This window comes from Capricornis sumatraensis, chromosome 16 (genome assembly GCF_032405125.1).
Source record: "Capricornis sumatraensis isolate serow.1 chromosome 16, serow.2, whole genome shotgun sequence".
Classification (NCBI taxonomy): Eukaryota; Metazoa; Chordata; class Mammalia; order Artiodactyla; family Bovidae; genus Capricornis; species Capricornis sumatraensis.
The window spans coordinates 35,343,375-35,366,351 of NC_091084.1; the positions used below are offsets into that span (position 1 = coordinate 35,343,375).

Consider the following 22,977-nt stretch of genomic DNA (forward strand, 5'->3'; position numbering starts at 1 on the left):
TGAGGAGGTGGCGGGACACGCAGGGCGGCAGGAGCAGTGCGTGGAGTCCAGCGCTCTTGGCCCCAGACGTTCAGGGAAGGGCGGAGCTGGGGCATGGGAAGAGCGGGACGCCCCGCTTTACCCCACCTGCCACCATGGCTGGAACATCTGTCAGAGTTCTCCATCAGAGACCAAACAGGCTGCTTAGGGGACATTTCTTCTGGCCTCAGTGTGGGTCAGCCCACCACCGAGTCTTTATGGCTTTGGGGCTTCTGTGCATTTTGTCCCGGCTCATTGCACAGACTCCCCAGAGAAGCAGGACAGATTCCCACTATGCCAGCCAGCCAGTAGTGAACAGGTTTGCCAAGGTCAGGGGACCTAACCGCCTGACCCAGTCCTCAGACCTGGCACATGAATGCCTAGATGACAGAGACCATTTCTATGGAAATGGGTAACCTCCAGAGGCTGAGAGAGGCAGGCGGTCCCTTCCCCACCCAGGTCTTCTGTAGAGTGCCCCCAGACCAGCCTGTTCCCACGTTGAGAGTGGCCTGTGTTGTATGACCAGCTTTGTCCTGATGGGTGCCTCTTGTTCCTCTTTTATGCTTCTTAATCTGGGAAGTTCAGAGCCAGCCCTTCCCTGGTGCATTTTGGGCGCCTGGCCAGGGCGTGCGTGCTGGTTTCCCTCCCTCTTTGTTCTTGCCATGTGCCAACGTGGCCGAGAGCCGGAAGCTTTGAACACCAGCTGCATGGTGTGCAACGTTGTTATTACTGTCATAAAAGAGAAGCAGAGACGGGCAATTTCACTGAGTGTTTTGCCTAAAGGGAGAAAAGAAAAGACAGTCCCCTCCCCTGATTAGCAGCAGGCAAACCACAAACCCGATGATGAGAAAGAGTATCTTCTTCCCTAATAACCCTCACCAGCAAGCCTCCCTCTTCCTTCCCACCCCCACCCCCATGAACATCCAGCATTTTGTAGCTCAGAACGGAAGGTCAAAGCTGCCTCGTGTTCCCCAGACCATTGCTTCTTCAGAAATGTTTCTAAGTTGGGTTTCCAAAGTCACCATTGCTTTTTGTTTGGTTGGTTGGGCTTTTTTTTGGCCATGCCATGTAGCATGTGGGATCTTAGTTTCCCAACCAAGGATCGAACGTGTGCCCCGCTGCCTGAATCTAGGAAGCTCAGAGTCTTAACCCCTGGACCACCAGGGTAGTCCCCAAAGTAACCATTTTATGCCTATAAAAAAACAAATGCCGTATTTGTGAAGAAACATAATCAAAAGATTTGATGATACCCAGCTCCCAGATCATTCTTACCAGTAGGGCTCGCTGTGGAAGGAGGGCATGCAGGGGGATTCCTGCTGGCCCCGTGCAGGTCTCTGCATCCAGACCACTCCTGCCAAAACAGGGGCAGCCTCAGCGCCCTCAGTCCACAGACCCCAGGGAGGTCAGTGTGTCACCTCCCTTTATTCTGGGAACTATGTCTGAAATTTCAGCTTTCACAGCCAACCTGGCTGAGAATGGGGAAATACTAATGTATTAGGTGTTAGGGTGCCATAATTACAAATTTGAGTTTTTATTCTAGTAGTCTTGAATTCAAATCCTAACTCTCCCATGCACCAGCTGTGTGACCTTGGCCAAGTTGCATGACCTCTCTGAGCCTCAGTTTGCTAATCTATGAAGTGAAGACAACAGTTGCATTTCCCTCATAGGTATCTGTGAACACTGCTTCTTAGGGATCAGTGCCATGTATAAAACAGCACGGGGTCTAAAACAGCCATTAGCTTTATGGTTATTTTTCTCTAACTTGTCTTTCCTAGTCCTCTCTTACATGCTCACCAAATCAGAGGTCCCTTCCACTGCAGTGATCTTGCAGAAGAGTGGTGCTTTCCTGTTTACCCCAGAAGTAGAAATGACTCAGGCTATCAGATGGTCTTGTTTCACTCCTAATCCCAGGTAGCCTGGGGAAGGGAGAGTCACAGGGCTCCTCAACTAGGACCTGTTGACTTGCTAAGAAGTTGCAGAGGGGATTCCAGCATCAGGGAGGACTTGGGGGGGTCAGCGACCCTTCACGACTCTTCTTCCTCTGTCCTCAAGTTTTCTGAGTCCCTCCTAAGGAAACATTTTCCTACCACCTTTGTGAGAGCACCTCGCCTGGTTCTGAGGATCTCCAGACACGTCGGCTGGTGGAAGCCTCTGAGTTGGAGTGGGCTAAGCAGTCCTCCTCAGCTGACCCCCAGGTCTGATGTGCCCTTGGGAGGTGTTTCCATGGTAATTACAGGTGTCAGGTACATCATCCTCTCTACTCTGCACCTGATCGGACTGTGGTCTGATTGGAACTGTCGGCCTCACGCTGTCTCCGGGAGTCGGGGCCTTTGATTCCAGTGATGCCTGAGAAGAGGAGGAGGCCAGCAGTCTCCTTGCCAGCTGAGCTGAAGGAGAAGGGATCCTGCCAGTGTCTTCACAGCTGCAATACAGTGCAGAAATTAGGAAACACGTACAAGCATGATGTCAGGACGATTCCATAGATCCAGACATTTCAGGCCCTGGAGCTTTGATGAATCAGACAGTGAAACTGAATTTTCTTTAACTCTGTGATGTTTAGGAGGGTCTCCGTTTAAAATGAAAACAGGCAGTCTATGAGACTGTGAGTGGCACAAGATTTCCTTAGAAATAACAAAAAGAATAACCAAAAAGCTAATGGCTGTGTTAGATTGAGTGCTGTTTTGTACATATGGAACTTTACCCTGATTACAAAGCAGCAAGAAATCTAAAATTAAAATCTTCTCCCTTGACACCACCCATTGATGCAGGAGGAGCTGTCCGTCGCATTTGCCTAACAACCATATTTGAATTGCAGTGTTTCATTAGATAAAGCTTTTTGGAAGCTTTGCTAATGAGAATAATTTAAACATGGCATGATCTGCTGCCTGCCTTTCAGCGAGACCTCTTTGAGGGGCTTCTGTAGTCAGTGTTACATCCAGAAACAACAACTCTTGGCTCATAGCTCCACACAGCTGGTGAGAATGGTGTCCTCTGGAAAAATGCTGTATTTAGTCCTCTTGTTGGAGGTGTGATTGAGATGGAGAAGGGTTTGGAGATGGGAAGGAGGTGCCGTAGCAGGTGATGGCCAGGGACTTCTGTGGCTTCACTCGGAGCCACAGGCAAAGTGGTGGGGAGGGTCAGAATCTTCCCTCTCCTTTGTCAGTTCAGATGGAAATCACTGTGGAAAAGATTAAAGGCAGCAGGAATTGTTTATTTCTTTGGAGCCAGGAAAAGAGCTGGAAACAATGGTACAGAATTGATACCTCGTTATTCTGCAGCATGCCTCTGGTGCCAGCCAGGCCCATGGCACCCAAATAAGCACAGCATCGCAGGCCCCACCCCTGCCCAGAGGGATGAACACATCTGTTCCAAGCATGGAAATCCATCCATCCCTAATTTATTAACTGCAAGACTTCAGTATGAAACAGGGCGTTCCTTATAAAAATATCCAATCACTGTGTTGTGTACTCGAAGCTCATAGAATATTGTCAATTACACTTCAATGAAAACATTTTAAAAAGATGTTCCTCCTCAGTTAACATCTTCCTTGTCTCCCTCCGCAGCTCTTACTCCATCTTAAACACATCCTCTTCCAACGCGCTCTCGTTTGGGGACAGCATCCTGGAGAGGCGGCAGTATGAGGACCAGGGCCTGGGGGACGCGACGCCCCTCACCATCATCTGCCAGCCCACCCAGGTAGGGCTGACTGTCAGGGCCACATCCTCAACTCTGCTCAGGAGTCACTGAGCACCTTTTTTTTTTTTTTTTTCCCCACAAAGGGTGAGGCATTGACTTCTCTGTCCTGAAAGGGTTACCGATCTCTCAGGGCACGCGATCCTAAAAGATAGACAGAAATTTAAGAAGAACAGTCAGGTGCGTGGCGCTGACAATGATTACCAGCTTCTGGGTCTAGTAAGGAAGACTGCTCCACAGAGCACGGGACGTGCTATCTATAAAGAAGTAACACCGTGGACCCTTGAACAGTCCAGGGGTTAGGACTGCCGAACCTCCAAGGGCTGGAAAATCTAACTGTAACTTAGAGCTGGCCCTCCATCTACCCAGTTTGGTGCCCTCATATCCACCATTCTGCAACCTCAGATTCAACACTCTGCGGATCGTAGAGTACTGTAGTATTTACTTTTGAACAAAAAAAGCCATGTATTAGTTGGGCAATTCAAACCCAAGTTGTTCAAGGGTCTCCTGAAGTATCTATTTCACGGCATTGTGAAGATTAAAGGAAATAAGAAAATGGTTCTTAGTACAGTACCTGGCACATAGTGAATGAACAGTGTATGTCTGAGATATACCGGAAAGGTTGCAGGATGGGGGAGTGGGAGAAGGGGGTTGGGGTTTTAAAAGAACTTTTTATTTTGGAGTATAGCCGGTTAACAATGTGGTAGTTTCAGCCATACACATACATGTATCCATTCTCCTCCCATCCAGGCTGCCACATGACATTGAGCAGAGTTCCCTGCGCTAATACAGCAGAGTGTACACGTCCATCCCAAGGGCTTCCCAGGTGGCGCTGGTGGTCAAGGACCTGCCTGCCAATGCAGGAAATACGAGAGATATGGGTTCTATCCCTGGGTCGGGAAGATCCCTGGGGGAGGAAATGGCAACCCACTCCAGTATTCTTGCCTGGAGACTCCCATGGACAGAGCCTGGTGGGCTTCAGTCCATGGGGTCACACAGAGTCGGACACGACTTAAGTGACTTAGGATGCACGCTCACACATCCATCCCAAACTCCCTAGCTATCCTTCCCCACAGTGTTTCTCCTGGCAACCATAAGTTTGTTCTCGTAAGTCTGTATGTCTGTTTTCTCTTTTGTAAATAAGTTCATTTTTATCATTTCTTTTCAGATTCCACATATAAGGGATGTCATACCATATTTCTCCTTCTCTGTCTGACTGACTTCACTTAGCATGACAATCTCTGGGTCCACCCATGTTGTGGCAAATGGCATTATTTCATTCTTTTTAATGGCTGAGTAACATTCTATTGTATATGTGCACCACGTCTTCATCCATTCCAGGGGAAGGGCAGTTTTGAACAGTATATATTAACACAAAGCCAATTGAAAGTTCAAGTGTGTTAGGCAACAAGAGACTAGCTGGCGTTGGCTGGAGTCCGGAACTTGAGCTAGGAAACAGCAGGAGAGGCAGTGGGCACGACCACGCCACCATCCCACATACCAACCTTGCCAGGGCAGCAGGAAGCACATGCCAAGTGTGTGTGCTGTACTGGCCAAAGCCCACAGGAGTTGGCAGCCCTTGAGGAAGCTGGCGAGAGCTGCCTCCATCAGAAAGAAGAAATCTAGAAACATCCGCAAGGATCCACCCAGCAGTGATAGAAACCAGGGTCATTCGGACAAGCCTTTGATTGGACTTGCCGGTTTCATCACCCAGAGGTAGCTGCTGTCCTCCCCGAGCCATTTCCAGGAATGTCATCATGCAGGCAGCCGGACAACAGGGCCTAACCTGTGATTAGAACTGGCAAAGCAGGACCTTCTGGCTGGAGGAGACTATGGACCACGTGGCCTTAACACCACGTGAGGGAGATGAGGCAGGGGAATTTGTGGTAATGAAACTTCTCGCCTCCTGATGAAGCATCTCCTTAGGGGAAGAACCTGTCCTCTAGATGGCGTCTTTCCACACTGGCTAGTTTTGCCTCTGAGCTATATGTAACTAAGGTTGCCTTCCTGTTCAGTAGTAGCTGGGTGTTAACACCTATGAACAGCAACAGTAACGATACAACCATTTTCATAACCCTTCTTATTTTGCAGAGCACCTGCAATTCATCTCATTTAAGCCTCAGAATAGCTTTCGAGGTCAGTAAAGGAGGCTTACTATCCCCATCTTATAGACAGGCTGGCTTAAATCCAGGGTACTTAAGGGGCTTATTGCAGTTAAACATTCAGTTCAGTTCAGTCGCTCAGTCGTGTCCGACTCTTTGCGACCCCATGAATCGCAACACGCCAGGCCTCCCTGTCCATCACCATCTCCCGCAGACTCACGTCCATTGAGTCCGTGATGCCATCCAGCCATCTCATCCTCGGTCATCCCCTTCTCCTCCTGCCCCCAATCCGTCCCAGCATCAGAGTCTTTTCCAATGAGTCAACTCTTCGCATGAGGTGGCCAAAGTACTGGAGTTTCAGCTTCAGCATCATTCCTTCCAAAGAAATCCCAGGGTTGATCTCCTTCAGAATGGACTGGTTGGATCTCCTTGCAGTCCAAGGGACTCTCAAGAGTCTTCTCCAACACCTCAGTTCAAAAGCATCAATTCTTTGGCGCTCAGCCTTCTTCACAGTCCAGCTCTCACATCCATACATTAAACATTAGTGAGATTTATTCCAGAGCCCGGCTCACCCGGCACCCAGCCCCAAGACATGTCTACTTCCTTGTGTTCCCCACCCTTACTTACAGCCTTTCTTTGTCCGCAGCCTCTGAGGATCAGCAGCCAGCCCGGCCCTCAGAAGAGATGCCTCTTTGTGTGTCGGCATGGTGAGAGGATGGATGTCGTGTTTGGGAAGTACTGGCTATCCCAGTGCTTCGACGCCAAAGGTGAGTGGTTGGTTGGCCTGCTCAGCATTGGGACACCTCTCACAGCCTCTAGGGGGCAAAGTCAAGCTACATTTATTTAGATGGAATCATTGTGTCGTAGAAAATGCCTCTTACCTGTTACACTGTAAGTCCTTCCTGATAGTCTGGAGTGTTAGGGGAGAGAGAATTGTCCTCGCCTCCAGTCTATCAACTGGGACACCGTGTACCAAAATAGGCAGATGTCTTGCCCAGAGCCATAGCACAGAGGCAGAATCAGGTGTCCTGATTCCATGTCCAGAAGTCCCTCCAATAAGTTACCCTGGCTTATTTAGTTCCATTTTCATTTGTCTAAGATGGGCTTGCATCTCAGAGAATCCGACCTGCTTTGGAGTGTCTCGTTGTTACTTTCACTTAAAAACCATCTCTTGGGACCTTCCCTGCTGGTCCAGTGGTGAAAACTGCGCCTGTCAAATGCAGGAGCTGCAAGTTGGGTCCCTGGTCCAGGAACTGAGATCCCAGATGCCTTGTGGCAAAAAAAAAAAAAAGCAAACATTAAACAGAAGCAATACTGTAACAAATTCAATAAAGACTTTAAAAAGAAAAAAGAATACTAGTGATTAAGAGAAAAAGACTTAGCTCTTGTTACTTTTGTCAGAATGGAAGCATGGATTCGAAGACACTCTGTCAAAGGAAGAGTGTCAGTATTTTTCTAGAGAGCTCAGTTCAGTCTCTTTGGCCGAAAGGGAATGGAAGTGGAGGGGCCAGCAGAATCAGCACTAGAAGTCCTAAGGAAACAAGAAACTCATGTCGCCTTGGTCTGACATTTCTTTCCAGGCCGCTACATACGCACCAACCTAAACATGCCTCACAGCTTACCTCAGCGGAGCGGCGGATTCCGGGATTACGAAAAAGATGCTCCAATCACGGTGTTTGGATGTATGCAAGCCAGACTCGTGGGTAAGTGTCCCACAGTGACCACATAGCCTTTCCTGGACTTCTTCCAAAGTCTGGCTGCGCAGATATGCCAAGGACACTGCTGATGGCTTTCCTACACTGCATTTCCTCAATTCAAAAGAGATTTATTAAGTAACCATTAGGTTCAGGGCACTGGGTTGGTTTACCAAAGTGAACAAAGTAGGATCCCTATGGAGGGATGTGTGGCATAGTGATGGGGCAAGGTCAGACTCAGCATGGCAGGTAAGTCAGCTTCTTGCAGGAGGGTGAGGAGGAGGCACCCAGGGGTGGCTGAGAGTATAGAGGCCAATCGGTCTCCAGGATGCTCAGCTCTTTGCAGGTCTGGTCTTTACCCGCCACGCAGAGCCAGCAGCCTCGTCCCATTCAGTCATTTAACACACATGGATTGATCACTTACCTTGTGCAAGGTACTACGCCAGGTAATAGGGATCTAAGCATGAGTCCCCACCCTCGGGAAACCTTGTAAGTGGATGAATATCATAGAGTATGCTTTACTCAAGAATGCAACTATGTACAAAATGTTATGCGAGCACAGAAGAAGACATAAGCCCAGAAGAGAGTAGAAGTTAGCAGGAGGGCGGGAAGGCATCTCAGTGGAAGGATCAATATCAAGTCTTAGACGTGAGAAGCAGCATCTAGAGCACAGAGGAAATAAGCCATCTTGTTTCTAGACCATCGATTGTGAGCAGAGACTGGCGGGCTAGAGACAGAAAAGTTTGTGGATGACTTTGACCACCACGGTAAGGTGTTTGCACTTCATCCAGGAGAGAAAGATGGGCATTTTACTGCTTGTAAAGACAACGAAAGACAAGAAGGGGTGTGTCCCTTGGTCTTCCATAGAAATACTGGGCAGGAGAGTTGTTGAAAATGAGACTGGGACTTCCCTGATGGTTCAGTGGTTAAGATTCCACCTGCCAACGCAGGAGACACAGGTTCAACCCTAATCCAGAAAGATCCCACAGGCTGTGGAGCAGCTAAGCCCACATGCTGCAACTGCTGAAGCCCAAGCCACCTAGAGCCCATGCTCTACAAGAGAAGCCACTGCAGTTAGATGCCTGACCAGTGCAACTAGAGAAAGCCTGAGCAGCAACGAAGACCCAGCACAGCCCAAAATCAGTCAATTAAAAGAGAATGAGATTGAAACCGCTGGCCCCACGAGAGCCCCCACCTGAGAAGAGAGGTTTGCAGGGTCTGCCGGGCCTCCTCTCTTCCACACTGAGAGTCATCCTGAGGCTGTATAAATTATCAGATTGATTCTTCTCTGGTTTCCTTTGCAGGGGAAGCCTTACTGGAGAGTAATACCATCATCGACCACGTCTATTGCTCCCCATCCCTGCGCTGCGTCCAGACTGCATACAACATCTTGAAAGGTGAGATTTGATGAAGGTCAGCTAGTCCATCCCTCCATCACTACACAATCGGACACTTACTAATAGATTACCCTAGATTCAGGCGAACATCAGCCAATTGGAAGTTTTGAATTTGAGATGTTTAACAATGATACATACTTTCAGAAGATGACTTTGCAAAAGTCCCAAAATCATACTCTGACAGCAGAAGCAAGATGAAGAGAATATACAGATAATGTTTTCTTGAAAATCTAAAGCTCTCTTCAGTGAATTGCAGGCTTGTAAAATGTTGTTGTCTGGCAATGATTTAGAGCCTACAGAGCACCTTTTTTTTTTTTTTTTGGCATTAAAACAAATTGTCTCCTCTCACTCTGCTCTGTCTGCTTCTCCTTTTCAGCAGCAGTAGTTCTCCTAGGTGTCTGGAAATATGAATCGTCCTTGTTTTAGTTGATTGGAAATATTCAGCTTTTGCCCTAAAATTCACAGAAGCCTGTGTTACAGGAATCTCCATTCTCATTTCACTGAAAGAAAAACTAGAAGAAACAGCCTTGATTGTTTACTTGTACCAAACAACAAATAAGCCACAAGTAGCTGAGCCAACAAGGAAATTACACTATATCTGAGATGTCTGTTCGTTTACTTTAAGTAAGCCAGAATCCATCTATGTATTCAAATGCATTATCTATTCCATTTGCATAGAAAAACTGGGCTAAATGCAATACAAAGGGTTAAACAGTTCCTACTCCAAGAACAATCACACTATCATAAAACACAGGAGTTGTGCACTGGCAAATATTCAACACTCGATTTTCTAGCAGAGAAAATGAATATATGATACGCAAATATAATATAAGCCATTATAATGAATGCTAAGAATTTCTAAAGTCAGTTGCAAGATGTTCTTATCAAGAAACTTCAGAAAGAAGAATTATAATAATCACAGAGCTGTACAAACTATACAAATAATGATTTTTTTAAAAATCAGAAACCATTCAGAGTGTGCATCCATCCTGGTGGTGTCGCCAGAATATACTCACATGTTTATGATATACAGGAATGAAAAACACTTGTCTGAACCTGCATGCTTCTACCATCTTTAAGCTATATATAGGAAAGAGAAGATTTATCAAATTTTTATACCTTGTTCATCTTCATCGCTAAGGTTTACAACAGGAAAATCACTTGAAGATCCGAGTGGAGCCTGGCTTATTTGAATGGACAAAATGGGTTGCTGGGAACACCTTACCTGCGTGGATACCTCCATCAGAGCTAGCCGCAGCCAACCTAAGTGTTGATACAACCTACAGGTAACTCTCTGAAACTTCTGTTTCCTTGAGGTCAGTGTGGAAGTACTCTTCACCAGGCCAGGTAAGGACATGAAGGACCAGATGTAGACCATAGACAGTTGTCCATATTGGTGGAAGTCAAGCTACAATTTAAAAAAAAAAAAAAAAGGGAGAAAGTCAACAGTCCCTTGTATTTGGCACTACTATGGAGTATGTCTCCCTCCGACACACATTCACTAGGGTTTTCTGGTTTTACTGCATCCATTTCAGTGGCTAATAAAACCACCTGCAATGCCAGAAGCACACACCAGCTAGTGATCAAGCAGTTCAGAAGTTTGTTGGGGAATAAGGGAAATTGCAGTGCCTTGACTTGGATTGTCACTTTCGATTTTTCAAAGTACTTTTAATTGTCTTTATTCATTACCACCGTAACCCCAGGATGGCAGCAAGCCACTTTCATACATGAGAGAGCTCAGTGACCTCTGAAAGTTACCCATGTAGTGGACACATCTGACAATAATAATAACTTCCCTTTATTGATCATTTTCTTCGTGTCAAGCACTGTGTAATCAGCTTTATAGTAGTCCTTTGCTTTTTCCATTAGACTATTATTGAAAATAAATATTTGTAGGTTGTAGCATAAGTACATTAACCATCAGAAATCCACTCAGAGCTTCTTAGTGACGTGATAGAAAAGGCTTTTGGTGTTATTACATGACTTAGTGACTAAACAATAACAACAAGCCATATTTTAACTATTTTTAGTAAGCAGTGAGATTTTCCTCACCCTTTACTTGGTTTAAATATTTTTGTTAGTTGTTATTACCTTGTCAGTTTGAAGTAAAGTTTCAGGTTGAGTGTAAGAAAAAAGAAATCCACTCGAGCATTTGTAAAATGTCTTTGAGGAAGGATAGATACTCACCATTACCATGGGGAATTAAATTCATAGTTCTTAGTCAAGAATTGTTCCAGATTCTGTCTTAAGAAAGCAGAGCTTTCTTCCTTGTGACATCCCATGACCTTTCACTTCTAATACTTACCCAAACCTCAAAGCATTGCCAGTTTCCAGCTAAGGTCTAAGAGGCTTATCTTTTCTTCCATCCTCATTTTTGGCTCTGCAAAGACCTCAGGTAACCCCCTTCATTAATAAATATGAGGAATTCTCATTCCTCAGAAATAAGATTAAATCAATTGGATCCCCTGCTGAAATAATTCACATTTTGTCCTGTCCACACTATGGTCACTATTTTCCTGTTCCTTGGGGAAACAGCAGTAAATTACTGTCCCCACGCCAGCAGGCGTCATCCCTATGCCCTGGAAAGAGAGCAGGTTACTGCCAACATGGGTGAAATGACTTTCCTCACATACCACCCAGCCCCTCCCAGGCCGTGTCTTCAGTCCATCCCCCCTTAAGTGCATCCTACAATTCTTCCCAAGCTTATTCACACGTGCCCCATCAGTAGTATGAACGGAAGGATGAATGCCACCCTTGGGGTCAGGACATGGTTCACATTCCAGAGTTTCTTTTCCTCTACAGAAAATCAAAAGGTAACCATTTTGTGTTTGAGGGAGGGGAGTGGGGTTAAGCATCTAATTCTATAAATTGGTTGCGAAATTCACCCATCAAGCATGTGAGAGGCATAGTCCCTAGAGTCAATTTTCCTCTGAAAGTAATTATATCAAGTGAGCAGTTCTTTTAAAGCAAGTAGTGTTACCCAAATGATTGAAGAAACATGGTGATGGGCAGAGAGACAAGGGCCAAGAGCCAGAGTATTGTAAGTCAAGCAGGCACAGCTGCTAGACCCATATCACCTTGAACAGGAGGGAGGAGATGCTAAAAGGTGGATTCAGGCTGGTAACTAATATACAAGCCTCATCCATGGCTAATAAGACCCGCCTAAGTGTAGAAAGCTGCCCCAGTGGAGCTGGGTGGGAAGCACCAAGACAAAAAATGAAATACACACCAGTTGGCTGGGGCATTAGAACAGGACCCTGATGACTGGGGGAGGTAGCCGAAAGGGGGTGTGGCGCTTTGGATCTGGAGTATTAGAGGAACAACAAGTCATACTTTGGTGTGGGACTCAGGGCAGAAGCCTACTCTTCTAGCCTGGACCAGAGTACGCTGGGGAGTAGCGAGTGTACCGGGAAGAATACTGTTCCAGGGATACTACCTGAGTACCCAGAGATGTGGGCTCCAGTCTAGTTGGTGGTTGGAGACCTGCCTGACTCTGAGAACAGCACATGGGTCCTGCAGGTGTGGCTGGAAGCGTGCTGCTGATGGGAGTGAGAAAGCTGTGACGGTCCCATCCTCATCAGGACCCATTCAAACGTGGAAGCCATTCACAGGTTCAGCTTCAAGGCAAGAACTGATCAAAAGGAACTGGATCCCAGCATCTCCCAACTCTTCATTTATACAAACCGTATACGTTACCGTGTGGTTTCCCCTGCAGTGACTCCTGGGCCATACAAAGAGGCCTTTTGTCAAGAGTGCTGGGGGCATTCCTGGGAGACCAGGTGCTATGAACGGTATTGGAACTGGACGACAAGGAAAGAGGAGCAGAAAGACTTTGCTTCTGAACAGCAAGGCACATCTTCAGCGAGCATCGTGTTCCTCCCTGTTCCCCAGGCTGTTATGAGATTCAGAAGGTTGTTTCCTAGGAGAGAGATGCTTGCTATGAGAATGTTATTTAACTGAGAGCGGGTTTCCTTTAATTGGAATAGCATCCTTCCTCTCCAGACAGTAAACCCAAGTTCACAGAAGGGCAGTTTTGAGGAGGACATTGTCAGAAGCCATCCAGGATGGAGGATAACTTTACAGGCATCAAGTTCAGCCTCAGGTTCAAGTCCCTGCTCTTAAGAGTTCTAATGATGTAAACAGGTCATCTGTAGCCTTTCCAGACCTTCTTTTTGTCATCCATAAACTCAGAATTTGCAAAAGTGTTGCTAGATGGGATATGTTCAAAGAACAGAGGTGCTTTGCCCCGAGGCTGACACATGGGAACCTCTCAGTAAATCTTAGCAGCAATGCCTGCTGATGAAGATGTCACGAGAATTCACTTCAAGAACACACTAGCTCCTCCATGCACTAAATACCAACAACAAAAGACAAGGAAGCAGAAAATATCATATAGTTGTACTTTTAAAAAACAAGATAAACATCTCATAGCCCAGAAAACTAAATAGTAAAGGAAGGTGGAAGCAGACAGAAGTGACTGGGATTGAAGACATTCAGGGTCACCAGGATCGGAGGGCCCTACTTTGAACATCCTTTTATATGCCGTGTACATTGTGTCATAACTATCATTTATGTCAATAGCCTACTCACCCCAAACACCGAAACCGGGTTCTCCTTGGGCCAGGTGTATATGGTCTCTGTTAAAACTAAGAAAGATTGGTGAAAGGTTATTACCTCACAAACCCAGTGGACCTAACATCTGTTTTTAAAACCTATCCTTAACAACTTGAGGCTCCAGTCCATGGGGTCGCTAAGAGTCGGACATGACTGAGCGACTTCACTTTTCACTTTCGTGCACTGGAGAAGGAAATGGCAACCCACTGCAGTGTTCTTGCCTGGAGGATCCTGGTGGGCTTCCATCTATGGGGTCGCACAGAGTCGGACATAACTGATGCGACTTAGCAGCAGCAGCATTACCCTGATACCAGATAAGAATACTGCAAGAAAAAAGAACTGCAGGTCAATACTCAACAACAAAACAGTAGCAAACCAAATTCAACAGCACATCAGAAGGATCATACACCATGATCAGCTGGGGTTTATCCCTGGGGTGCAAGGATGGTTCAATATGTAAAAATCAATAAATATGATACACCACATTGAGTAGAATAAAAATTATATGATCATCTCAATAGAGAAAAAGCATTTGACAAAATATACCATCTTTTCATGATAAAAATGTTCAAAGGATTGGGTACAGAAGGAACATACGTAAACATAATGAAAGCCATATATGGCAAGCCCACAGCTAACATACTCAACAGTGAAAGATTGAAAGCTTTCCTTTAAGATCAGGAACAGGACAAGGATGGCCACTCTCACCACTGCTGTTCAACATAGTTCTAGAAGTTCTAGCCAGAGCAGTTAGGCAAGATAAAAGGCATGCAAGTTAGGAAGAAATAAAACTCTGTTTGCAGATGATGTGATGTTATGTATACAAAATCCTAGAACTGTCAGAACTAATCAACAAATTTCAGTGAAGTTGCAGGATACAAAATCAACATACGAAAGTCAGTGATGAACAAAAGGAAATTCAGAATGTATCAAAGACCTAAATGTAAAGCCAGACATTTTAACACTCTTAGAGGAAAACATAGGCAGAACATTCTTTGACACAAATCTCAGCAATATCTTTTTTAATCCACCTCCTGGAATAATGAAAATAAAAACAGAATAAAGATGTGATGCATATATACAATGGAATATTACTCGGCCATAAAAAGAACAAAATAATGCCAGTTGCAGCAACATGGATGGACCTAGAGATTATTATCACACTAAGTGAAGCTCCTCTGTCCGTGGGATTCTCCAGGCAAGAATACTGGAATGGGTTGCCATGCCCTTCTCCAGGGGATCCTCCCAACCCAGGGATCAAACCTGTGCTCCTGCATTGCAGGCGGATTCTTGACCATCTGAGCCACCATAGAAGCCCCCAAAGTCAGTCAAAGAAAGATATCATATGATATCATTCATATGTGGAATCTGATTTTTTTAATGGTATAAATGAACTTATTTATAAAATAGAAATAGAGACTTATGGTTACCAAAGGAGAAACAGGGTGTACGGGGAGGAGGGCAGGGAGGGATAAATTAGGAGCTTGGGATTAAAATATATACACTACTATATATAAAATAGATAACCAGCAAGGACCTACTGTATAGCACAGGGAACTCAATATTCTGTAATAGTATGTAAGAAAGAATCTGAAAAGGAATGAATATATGTATACCTAAATCACTATACACCTTCAACTAACACTGTAAATCAACTATATGCCAATAAAAATTTTAAAACAATACATTTTTAAAAGTCAACTAACAATTTCAACAACAACAAAAAGTCAGCTGTATTTTTATACAGTAACCTTGATCATATGAAATAGAAATAAAACAAACCCATTCACAATAGCACCAAAAACAGTAAAATACTTAGGAATAAATTTAACCAAGGAGGTGGAAAGATCTGTACTCTCAAAACTAATAAACTTAGGTAAAAATTGAAGAAGATACAAAGGTGTGTCCTATACTCTTTGATCAGAAAAAATAATATTGTTAAAATGTCCATATTCCCCAAAGCCATCTATAGATCAAACATAATTCCTATCAAAATTCTAATGGTATTTTTCACAGAAATAGAAACAATCCTAAAATTTGTATGGAACCACAATAGATGTTAATAGCCAAAATAAACCTGACATCGCACTTCAAGATTTCAAGTTATACTACAAAGCTATCGTAACTGGCATAAAAATAGACACACTGACCAATGGAACAGAATTGAGAGCCCAGAAATAACCCTCAAATATTTGACAAGGGAGCCAAGAATACTCGATGGAGAGAGGGTGGACTTCAATAAATGATGCTGAGGGTTTCCCTGGTGGCCCAGTGGTTAAAGATTCACCAGCACAGGGAAGGTTGGTTTTGATCCCTGCTCCGGAGCATCCCACATGCCGTGGAGCAACTAAGCCTGTGTGCCACTACTGGGCCCAGGGGTCACAGCTGCTGAAGTCCGTGCACCCAGAGCCTGTGCTCTGAAACAAGAAGCCACAGCAATGGGAAGCCCACGCACCGCAACTAGGGAAGAGCCTGCACACAGCAACCAAGGTCCAGTGCAGCCAACCTTTTTTAAAGGTGACGTTGGGAAAACTGGATAACCACATACAGAAGAATGAAATTGGACCCCTATCTTACACCACTCTCAAAAATTAACTCAAAATGGATTAAATTATGGCAGAAAGTGAAGAGGAACTAAAAAGCCTCTTGATGAAAGTGAAAGAGGAGAGCAAAAAAGTTGGCTTAAAGCTCAACATTCAGAAAACGAAGATCATGGCATCCGGTCCCATCACTTCATGGCAAATAGATGGGGAAACAGTGGAAACAGTGTCAGACTTTATTTCTTGGGGCTCCAAAATCACTGCAGATGGTGACTGCAGCCATGAAATTAAAAGACGCTTACTCCTTGGAAGAAAAGTTATGACCAACCTAGGTAGCATATTCAAAAGCAGAGACATTACTTTACCGACTAAGGTCCATCTAGTCAAGGCTACGGTTTTTCCAATGGTCATGTATGGATGTGAGAGTTGGACTGTGAAGAAGGCTGAGTGCCCAAGAATTGATGCTTTTGAAGTGTGGTGTTGGAGAAGACTCTTGAGAGTCCCTTGGACTGCAAGGAGATCCAACCAGTCCATCCTAAAGGAAATCAGTCCTGAATATTCATTGGAAGGACTGATGCTGAAGCTGAAACTCCAATACTTTGGGCACCTGATGCAAAGAACCGACTCATTGGAAAAGACTCTGATGCTGGGAGGGATTGGGGGCAGGAGGAGAAGGGGACGACAGAGGATGAGATGGCTGGATGGCATCAATGACTCGATGGACATGAGTCTGGGTGAACTCTGGGAGTTGGTGATGGACAGGGAGGCCTGGCATGCTGCGATTCATGGGGTCGCAAAGAGTAGGACATGACTGAGCGACTGAACTGAACTGATCCATAAAACACCTGAATAAAACATGGGAAAAGCTTTTTGACAGTGATTTTTTTAGATATGATACCAAAAGTGTAAGAAATGAAAAACAAAATAAGGAAGACTACATCAGACTAAAAACCTTCTATAAAGCAGAAGAAACAACAATATGAAAAGGCAACCTACAGGATAGACGATATCTGTAAAATATGTACCTGATAAGATACAGAATAGGATAAGATACTTAGAGATCATATACCTGATATTGTCACATACTTAACATCCAAAATATGTGGACAATTGATGCAACTCAATAGCTAAAACACAATCTGATTAAAAAGCGGGCAGAGGAACTGAATAGATATTTTTTCCCAGAGAAGACATACAAATGACCAAGAAGTACATGAAAAGACATTCATCATCATTAATCATCAGGAAAAATGCAAATCAAAATCACAGAGAGATCTCACACCTGTTAGAACAGCTATCGTCAAAAAAAAAAAAAAAGATGGTAAGCGGTGGTGAGGAGATGGGGAAAAGGGAGCCTTGCGCACTGTTGGTGGCAGCGTCAGCTAGGACAGCCACTATGGAAAACACTATGGAGGGCCCACAGAAAGTGAAAAATAGAACTACCATATGACCCAGCAATCTCACTTCTGGGTTATATCCAAAGGAACTGAAAACAAGATCTCCCAGAAAGAGTTCGACATATCACGTGTGCGAAACCCAAAAGGGCCAGACTCAGACAGACAGAGTAGCAGGGACCCCCACAGACATCCCACCTGACTGCAGGGAGAGGTTGCTCAAAGGGGCGCAGACTTAGAGTTGCCAGATGAAGAATCTGGGGATCTGGTGTGCAGCACTGTGGCCAGAGTTAGCAGCACTGTATTATATACTTGAAAGTTGCTAGGAGAGTAAATGTTCTCACCATAAAAAAGAAAATGGCAATTATGTGACATGATGGAGATGTCAGCTCAGACATGAGATCCCCAGAATGTATTCATCTTATAACTTAGGTTTGTGCCTCTTTGTTTTGAATGTATATTTGTATCAAATCAGTACATTGTACACCTTAAACTTAGACCACGTTACTGCTTATATATCCTGTGTAAGCCTATAGAGGCTTGGGAAATCTCTGATTACTTAAATAGATAAACAGATCTAACCTCTGCTTTGCTTCCTCTTACATGGGTGACCTGGGACAGATTGCCAGTAAAGGCAGTTCAGCTGCTTTGGGCCGTCCTGCAAGGGAAAGCTGCACCGAATGGCTCATTTTTTAGCTGGTCACTTTGACGCCATGCACACATGGCATTCATTTCTGTACATCCTGCACATTTGAACCCCACTTCTGCAGAGTAGAAATACTCTTTCCTATGCCTCCATCCTTTCTAGGGAAATGGGTAAACAGAAACATGGGAACTTTCGAAAGGTCTTGAAATAAAGCTGAGAGTAATGTGAGTTGCTTTGTCTTGAGATCAAAATGTTTTCAATGCCTTGGTTCATTTTTCTATTGCAGACCTCACATTCCAGTCAGCAAATTAGTGGTTTCAGAATCCTATGACACCTATATCAGTAGAAGTTTCCAAGTAACAAAGGAAATCATAAGTGAATGTAAAAGTAAAGGTAGGTGTTACCTTGGACTCCATGCTTAAATCTGTGATCATTTCTCCATCACGGTTAGTCCGCTATTCAGGATGGCTCAGCATGCTTTCTCAAACTCATTTAATAGGAAAGAAAAATAAGTCTAGACCCTCTAGTAGATACTTTCATGTAAAATTTGTCATATTCTAAGTACTTCAAATGCTGGATATTCCATGGAAATACATCAGACTTAGTTGCTATTTGAAATAACAGAATTTTGTATCTCAGCTATATATCTTGCACTCTCAGAAGGAGGTTCCCTATTATAATTTCCATAAATTCTTTAGCATAACACAGTTTTGCCTGTAATTTGACCCAGGAGCATGAACACACCTACACAAACACGCCTACCATCATTGCTGCCACCAAGAGCAGTGTTCTATACAACTCAAGTCTGCCACTGAATTTTACAGTCCTTGAACTCAGTATTTAATGATATGTAAGATTACAGTATTTTTAGTAAAGAGGGCAGGTTACAAAAGTCTGCCCATTTCCAGCCCCCCCACCAAAAAAAAAAAGTTAAAAATATTCATCTTCGTAGAGCAAAGGCTGGATTTACATATACCAGAACATTAACGGTGGGGAGCCCTGGTTAACAGTATTGTGGATGGTCCCCACATTTCAGTTACCACTTATAAGCCACTCACTCCATTACCACCCCTGTAGGACCACCCATTCCCCCTGTAAAGAAACCCAGCATATTCTATCAACCAGAAAGCCTCATGTGCTCACCGTTCTATGAGTGGCAGCATTGAAAACTGCATTAGAGGTGATAGCAGAGAGCCCTGCAGACTTAGAATGGTACTGTGTCTTGGTTGAGGTGGTGGTTACAAAATGCTGCACATTTGATCGACTTGGGAACCTGGTAAAATCTGAATAAAGCTATGTGGACTGTTCCAGTGTTCATTTCCTAGTTGGGATAGTATACTCTAGTTAGGCAAGATGTTGCTATGGGAAGAAGTGGGGTGAAGAATACTTGGGACTTCCCTGGCGTGTACATACGTACATATTGCATAATATGTATACACAGTGTATATAAAATATACATGCACATATATAATATGTAAAATATATATTTGTAACCTGTGCATCAAATTACTTTAAGATTAAAAGTGTTTGTTTTTTTAATGACATCAGCCTGCCTTAACAATACAAAGCATCAAAATATTGCTTGGCCAGATTGTCTTATTTCTTGAGAATGTTTGCCCCTCCCTGGAAAACTTGACTTTAGTACTTACAAGGTTTACACGCGTCTTTATAGAAACAGATTTTCCAGTCCTTGTTTTTTTTTTGCCCCCAGGAAATAACATCCTGATTGTGGCTCACGCATCTTCCCTGGAAGCATGTACCTGCCAACTACAAGGCCTATCACCTCAGAACTCCAAGGACTTTGTACAGATGGTCCGAAAGGTAATCCCCACTTGCATTTCAGGGGCCTATGGTGCCTTACAGTTTCAGAATGGTGCAGTGCTGACTGATAGCAAAGTTCTCTGGAGCTGGGAAGGTGATACATTGGTTCACTCAACCGAGATGTATTGAGTGGGACTCTTTAAGGCACTTTATCAGGCCTTGGGTAAGAGAAAAAGATGTGTTTGAGCTAGATCTAGCTTCTAAGAGCTAAAATTTAGTAAGGAGCTAAGAATTATAAGCAAATTGTCTGGATTTCCCTGTGGGACAGTGGATTGGACAAAGAAGAGGTTTGTGGGCCAAATCAGACAGCTCAGCGGGAAGGGAGGTCCTGGCGGGTAGGCCAAAGGAAGCAGTGAGTCAAAATGAGGAGGCTGAAAGGCAAACCTGGGAATAAGGCAGCAAGACAGAAAATCCACCAGGCTGACTAGCACATCTGGATTCCTCCTCCTCCTGTCTGTGGAAGGTTTTCCATCAGCCATCCTCCCACACATGCTTCCCTCCAGCCTGAGTTACATGCTTCCTGTATCTGTCCCCAGAGAAACCGGTTCAAACTTGATTGAAATTCTTTTCTCATTTTTAAAAAGCTTGTTCATGTGTCATTCCTACCTGTTAGTCTGTAAGCTGCTTGAGGGCAGAGACTTTTGTCTTATTCATAAATGCAACTCTGGACAGACAGACAGACACAAATAAGTTTTGAAATGCCATGCCTACTGAAAGTAGGAAGGACAGAGCTTCAGTTTTGAACATTAGATACACATGCCAAAAAAAAATGATAATAAGACATAAAGCAGGATGAAACATTTTTAAAACTCAAATAATCTTTCCCATTGTCCAAGTATAATTTCAGAAACTTTTGAGCTGCATTTTCTGCCTGGCTTGCAATCGAGAATGAACTCTTAGCACCTTAGCTTTATGCGTGATTGCTTTTGTCTCCCACGCTATTAAGAAAGCATCTATAAACAGTTACTTATCTATACTAGGAGAGCCCACCGTTTAACGAATCCCTTCCAAAGACTCCTCTTGCATTGTAAATATGTCTTCCTTCTAACTGATCAGTTGTATCCATTTTCTTTAGTGATATTTTGGAGGGGATACTTGCCTGCAAAGCCGCTATTCATTCCTTTGAATTTTCCTTCTTCCAGGTAAAAAGTAAAGCACTCAATCTCTATTTTCTATTTTCCCTTTCTTTTCTGTCTTCCTTCAGATCCCCTACTTGGGATTTTGTTCCTGTGAAGAATTAGGAGAAACTGGAATCTGGCAGCTGACAGACCCACCAATCCTCCCTCTGACCCATGGACCAACTGGCGGCTTCAACTGGAGAGAGACCCTGCTACAAGAGTAACCGGGCAAGCAAGCGAGAAGAGAAAGCTTGAGGAAGGCGTGGGGAGAAGGGTCTGTATGTGTGTTTAGTACCAGTGGGGAAGTCTGCACCACATCCTAAGTGGACAAAGAATAATTTAGCATCTTTCAGGCTTTAAAGTTCTTAGGATGAGACCGTGTCAAGAAGAGAAAGACTTGATTCAGGGATAAAATTCATTCTCTCTGGACCCTTTGGAGAATTGTCTTCCTACATCAGGGCACCTGCTACCGCGGAGGGTGTTTTCTTGCTTCCATATATGCTAGCTGAGGAGCCTGGGTCTTCCCAGAGGGAGCCGCCAGCCCACCCTCAGGAAGGATGCGGGAAGGTCCAGCTGGAGGGACTCTAAGCTGCCAGGCTGGGGATGGGATTTTCTTCTAGACTCCGTGCTCCAGTGAAAGCCAAGCTGCAGGATTCCTTCAAGATTACTAGAAAACATGTGGCTTCCCATCAATTCCAATGCTCAGTGCGACCCACACACTAGTGCTGCTGACTCAAGACACCTGCTCGGGGACCCTAACCTTTACGCTGGTACCAACCATCACATTTTCTCTACAGCTGACTGCAGCTTCTTGCTACAGTCCTACCCTCTTGCTTCTGTCTGTGAAATGGAGAGAGCAAGCATTTTTGCTCTCCAAAGCACTTTTGGATACTCAGGAGGAAGATAAGATGCACGTGTGAAGCATTCAATTCAATTGTAGGCGCAACAAACTTGTAAAACATCAAGTGACTTGGAGTGACTCGCGTTGTAGCCTAACAAGCCACAGCACTTCTGAATCATTTGCGATTTGCTCGCCTTTGCCCCAAGAGTCTAGACCATGTTAACCAGTTAAGCATGTTGACATTTTCAAAAGATGTATGTCAGATACATCCTTTGAGTCAGCAAGAAGCTCATTCTTGTGCAATATGGACATCTTTCCAAACCATACCACGGGTCAGGTCATCATACACTTGCAGTACTTGTCAACCAGAACAGAACATCCACAAGCGGCGTCCATCACAGCCAGGGACATACTGCAAAGTCAGGGAACGGACTTAAATGATGACAATCATGACCGCACTGCTGCTTGTGCTGTTGTGTTGGTTGGTTTGTTTTGCTAAGATAATTTAAAATAGGTAGACAGGGCTACTTGAGGAAAGTCGGGAGAGCCACATCCCGTGGTAGCTCGTCACACCTGCTTCCTGCATTTAGAGGGAGTTTATTTAAAAGAAAAATGAACGACAATCAAACCAAAACATCAGTTATTGATGTCTAGTTAATTGTGTGACTAGCTGGCTGTCGATGGTAGCAGACAGTGGTCTGGCACGGTGTAGTTCACTCTGTAGGATATACCTGCAAAATGAAATCCCAGCCATTTGAAGAGAACATTCATTTAAAACAGATCAAAGTATACTGTAGCATTAAATAAGCTTCAAAACCCAAATGCAGAAAACACATGGTATATACAAACAGATCTGTGCTCCTATTTGGAACCAGGATTTGATGATCCTTGAAAACAGGAGGAGGTGAAAGGATGCTGGCTACATATGTTAATTAGCAAGAGGATCACTGTTGGGTTCGAGTCACTTAGAGAAAGATGTCATGAATTTTATATTTTAAGAAACAAATCTTTGATTTCTTCCAGCACTGCACACTGATCCATCTTCTGGATCTAGAAGTAACTGTGCTGACATGATTGATTAAAAGTTTTCAGCTCAAAA

General features: G+C 44.3%; 1 protein-coding gene across 1 annotated transcript in view; it reads left to right on the forward strand.

Annotated features, from left to right (window-relative positions):
* Positions 1-21,383, forward strand: part of UBASH3B (ubiquitin associated and SH3 domain containing B) — a 148,967-nt gene extending 127,584 nt beyond the window's left edge. The window contains exons 7-14 of the mRNA XM_068988968.1: positions 3,582-3,714; positions 6,460-6,580; positions 7,394-7,516; positions 8,812-8,904; positions 10,046-10,190; positions 18,385-18,491; positions 19,810-19,919; positions 21,124-21,383. Coding sequence (XP_068845069.1) covers positions 3,582-3,714; positions 6,460-6,580; positions 7,394-7,516; positions 8,812-8,904; positions 10,046-10,190; positions 18,385-18,491; positions 19,810-19,919; positions 21,124-21,261 — 970 coding nt within the window. The 3' untranslated portion in view covers positions 21,262-21,383. The remainder of the gene's footprint in view (positions 1-3,581; positions 3,715-6,459; positions 6,581-7,393; positions 7,517-8,811; positions 8,905-10,045; positions 10,191-18,384; positions 18,492-19,809; positions 19,920-21,123) is intronic.
* Positions 21,384-22,977: the final 1,594 nt, after the last annotated feature.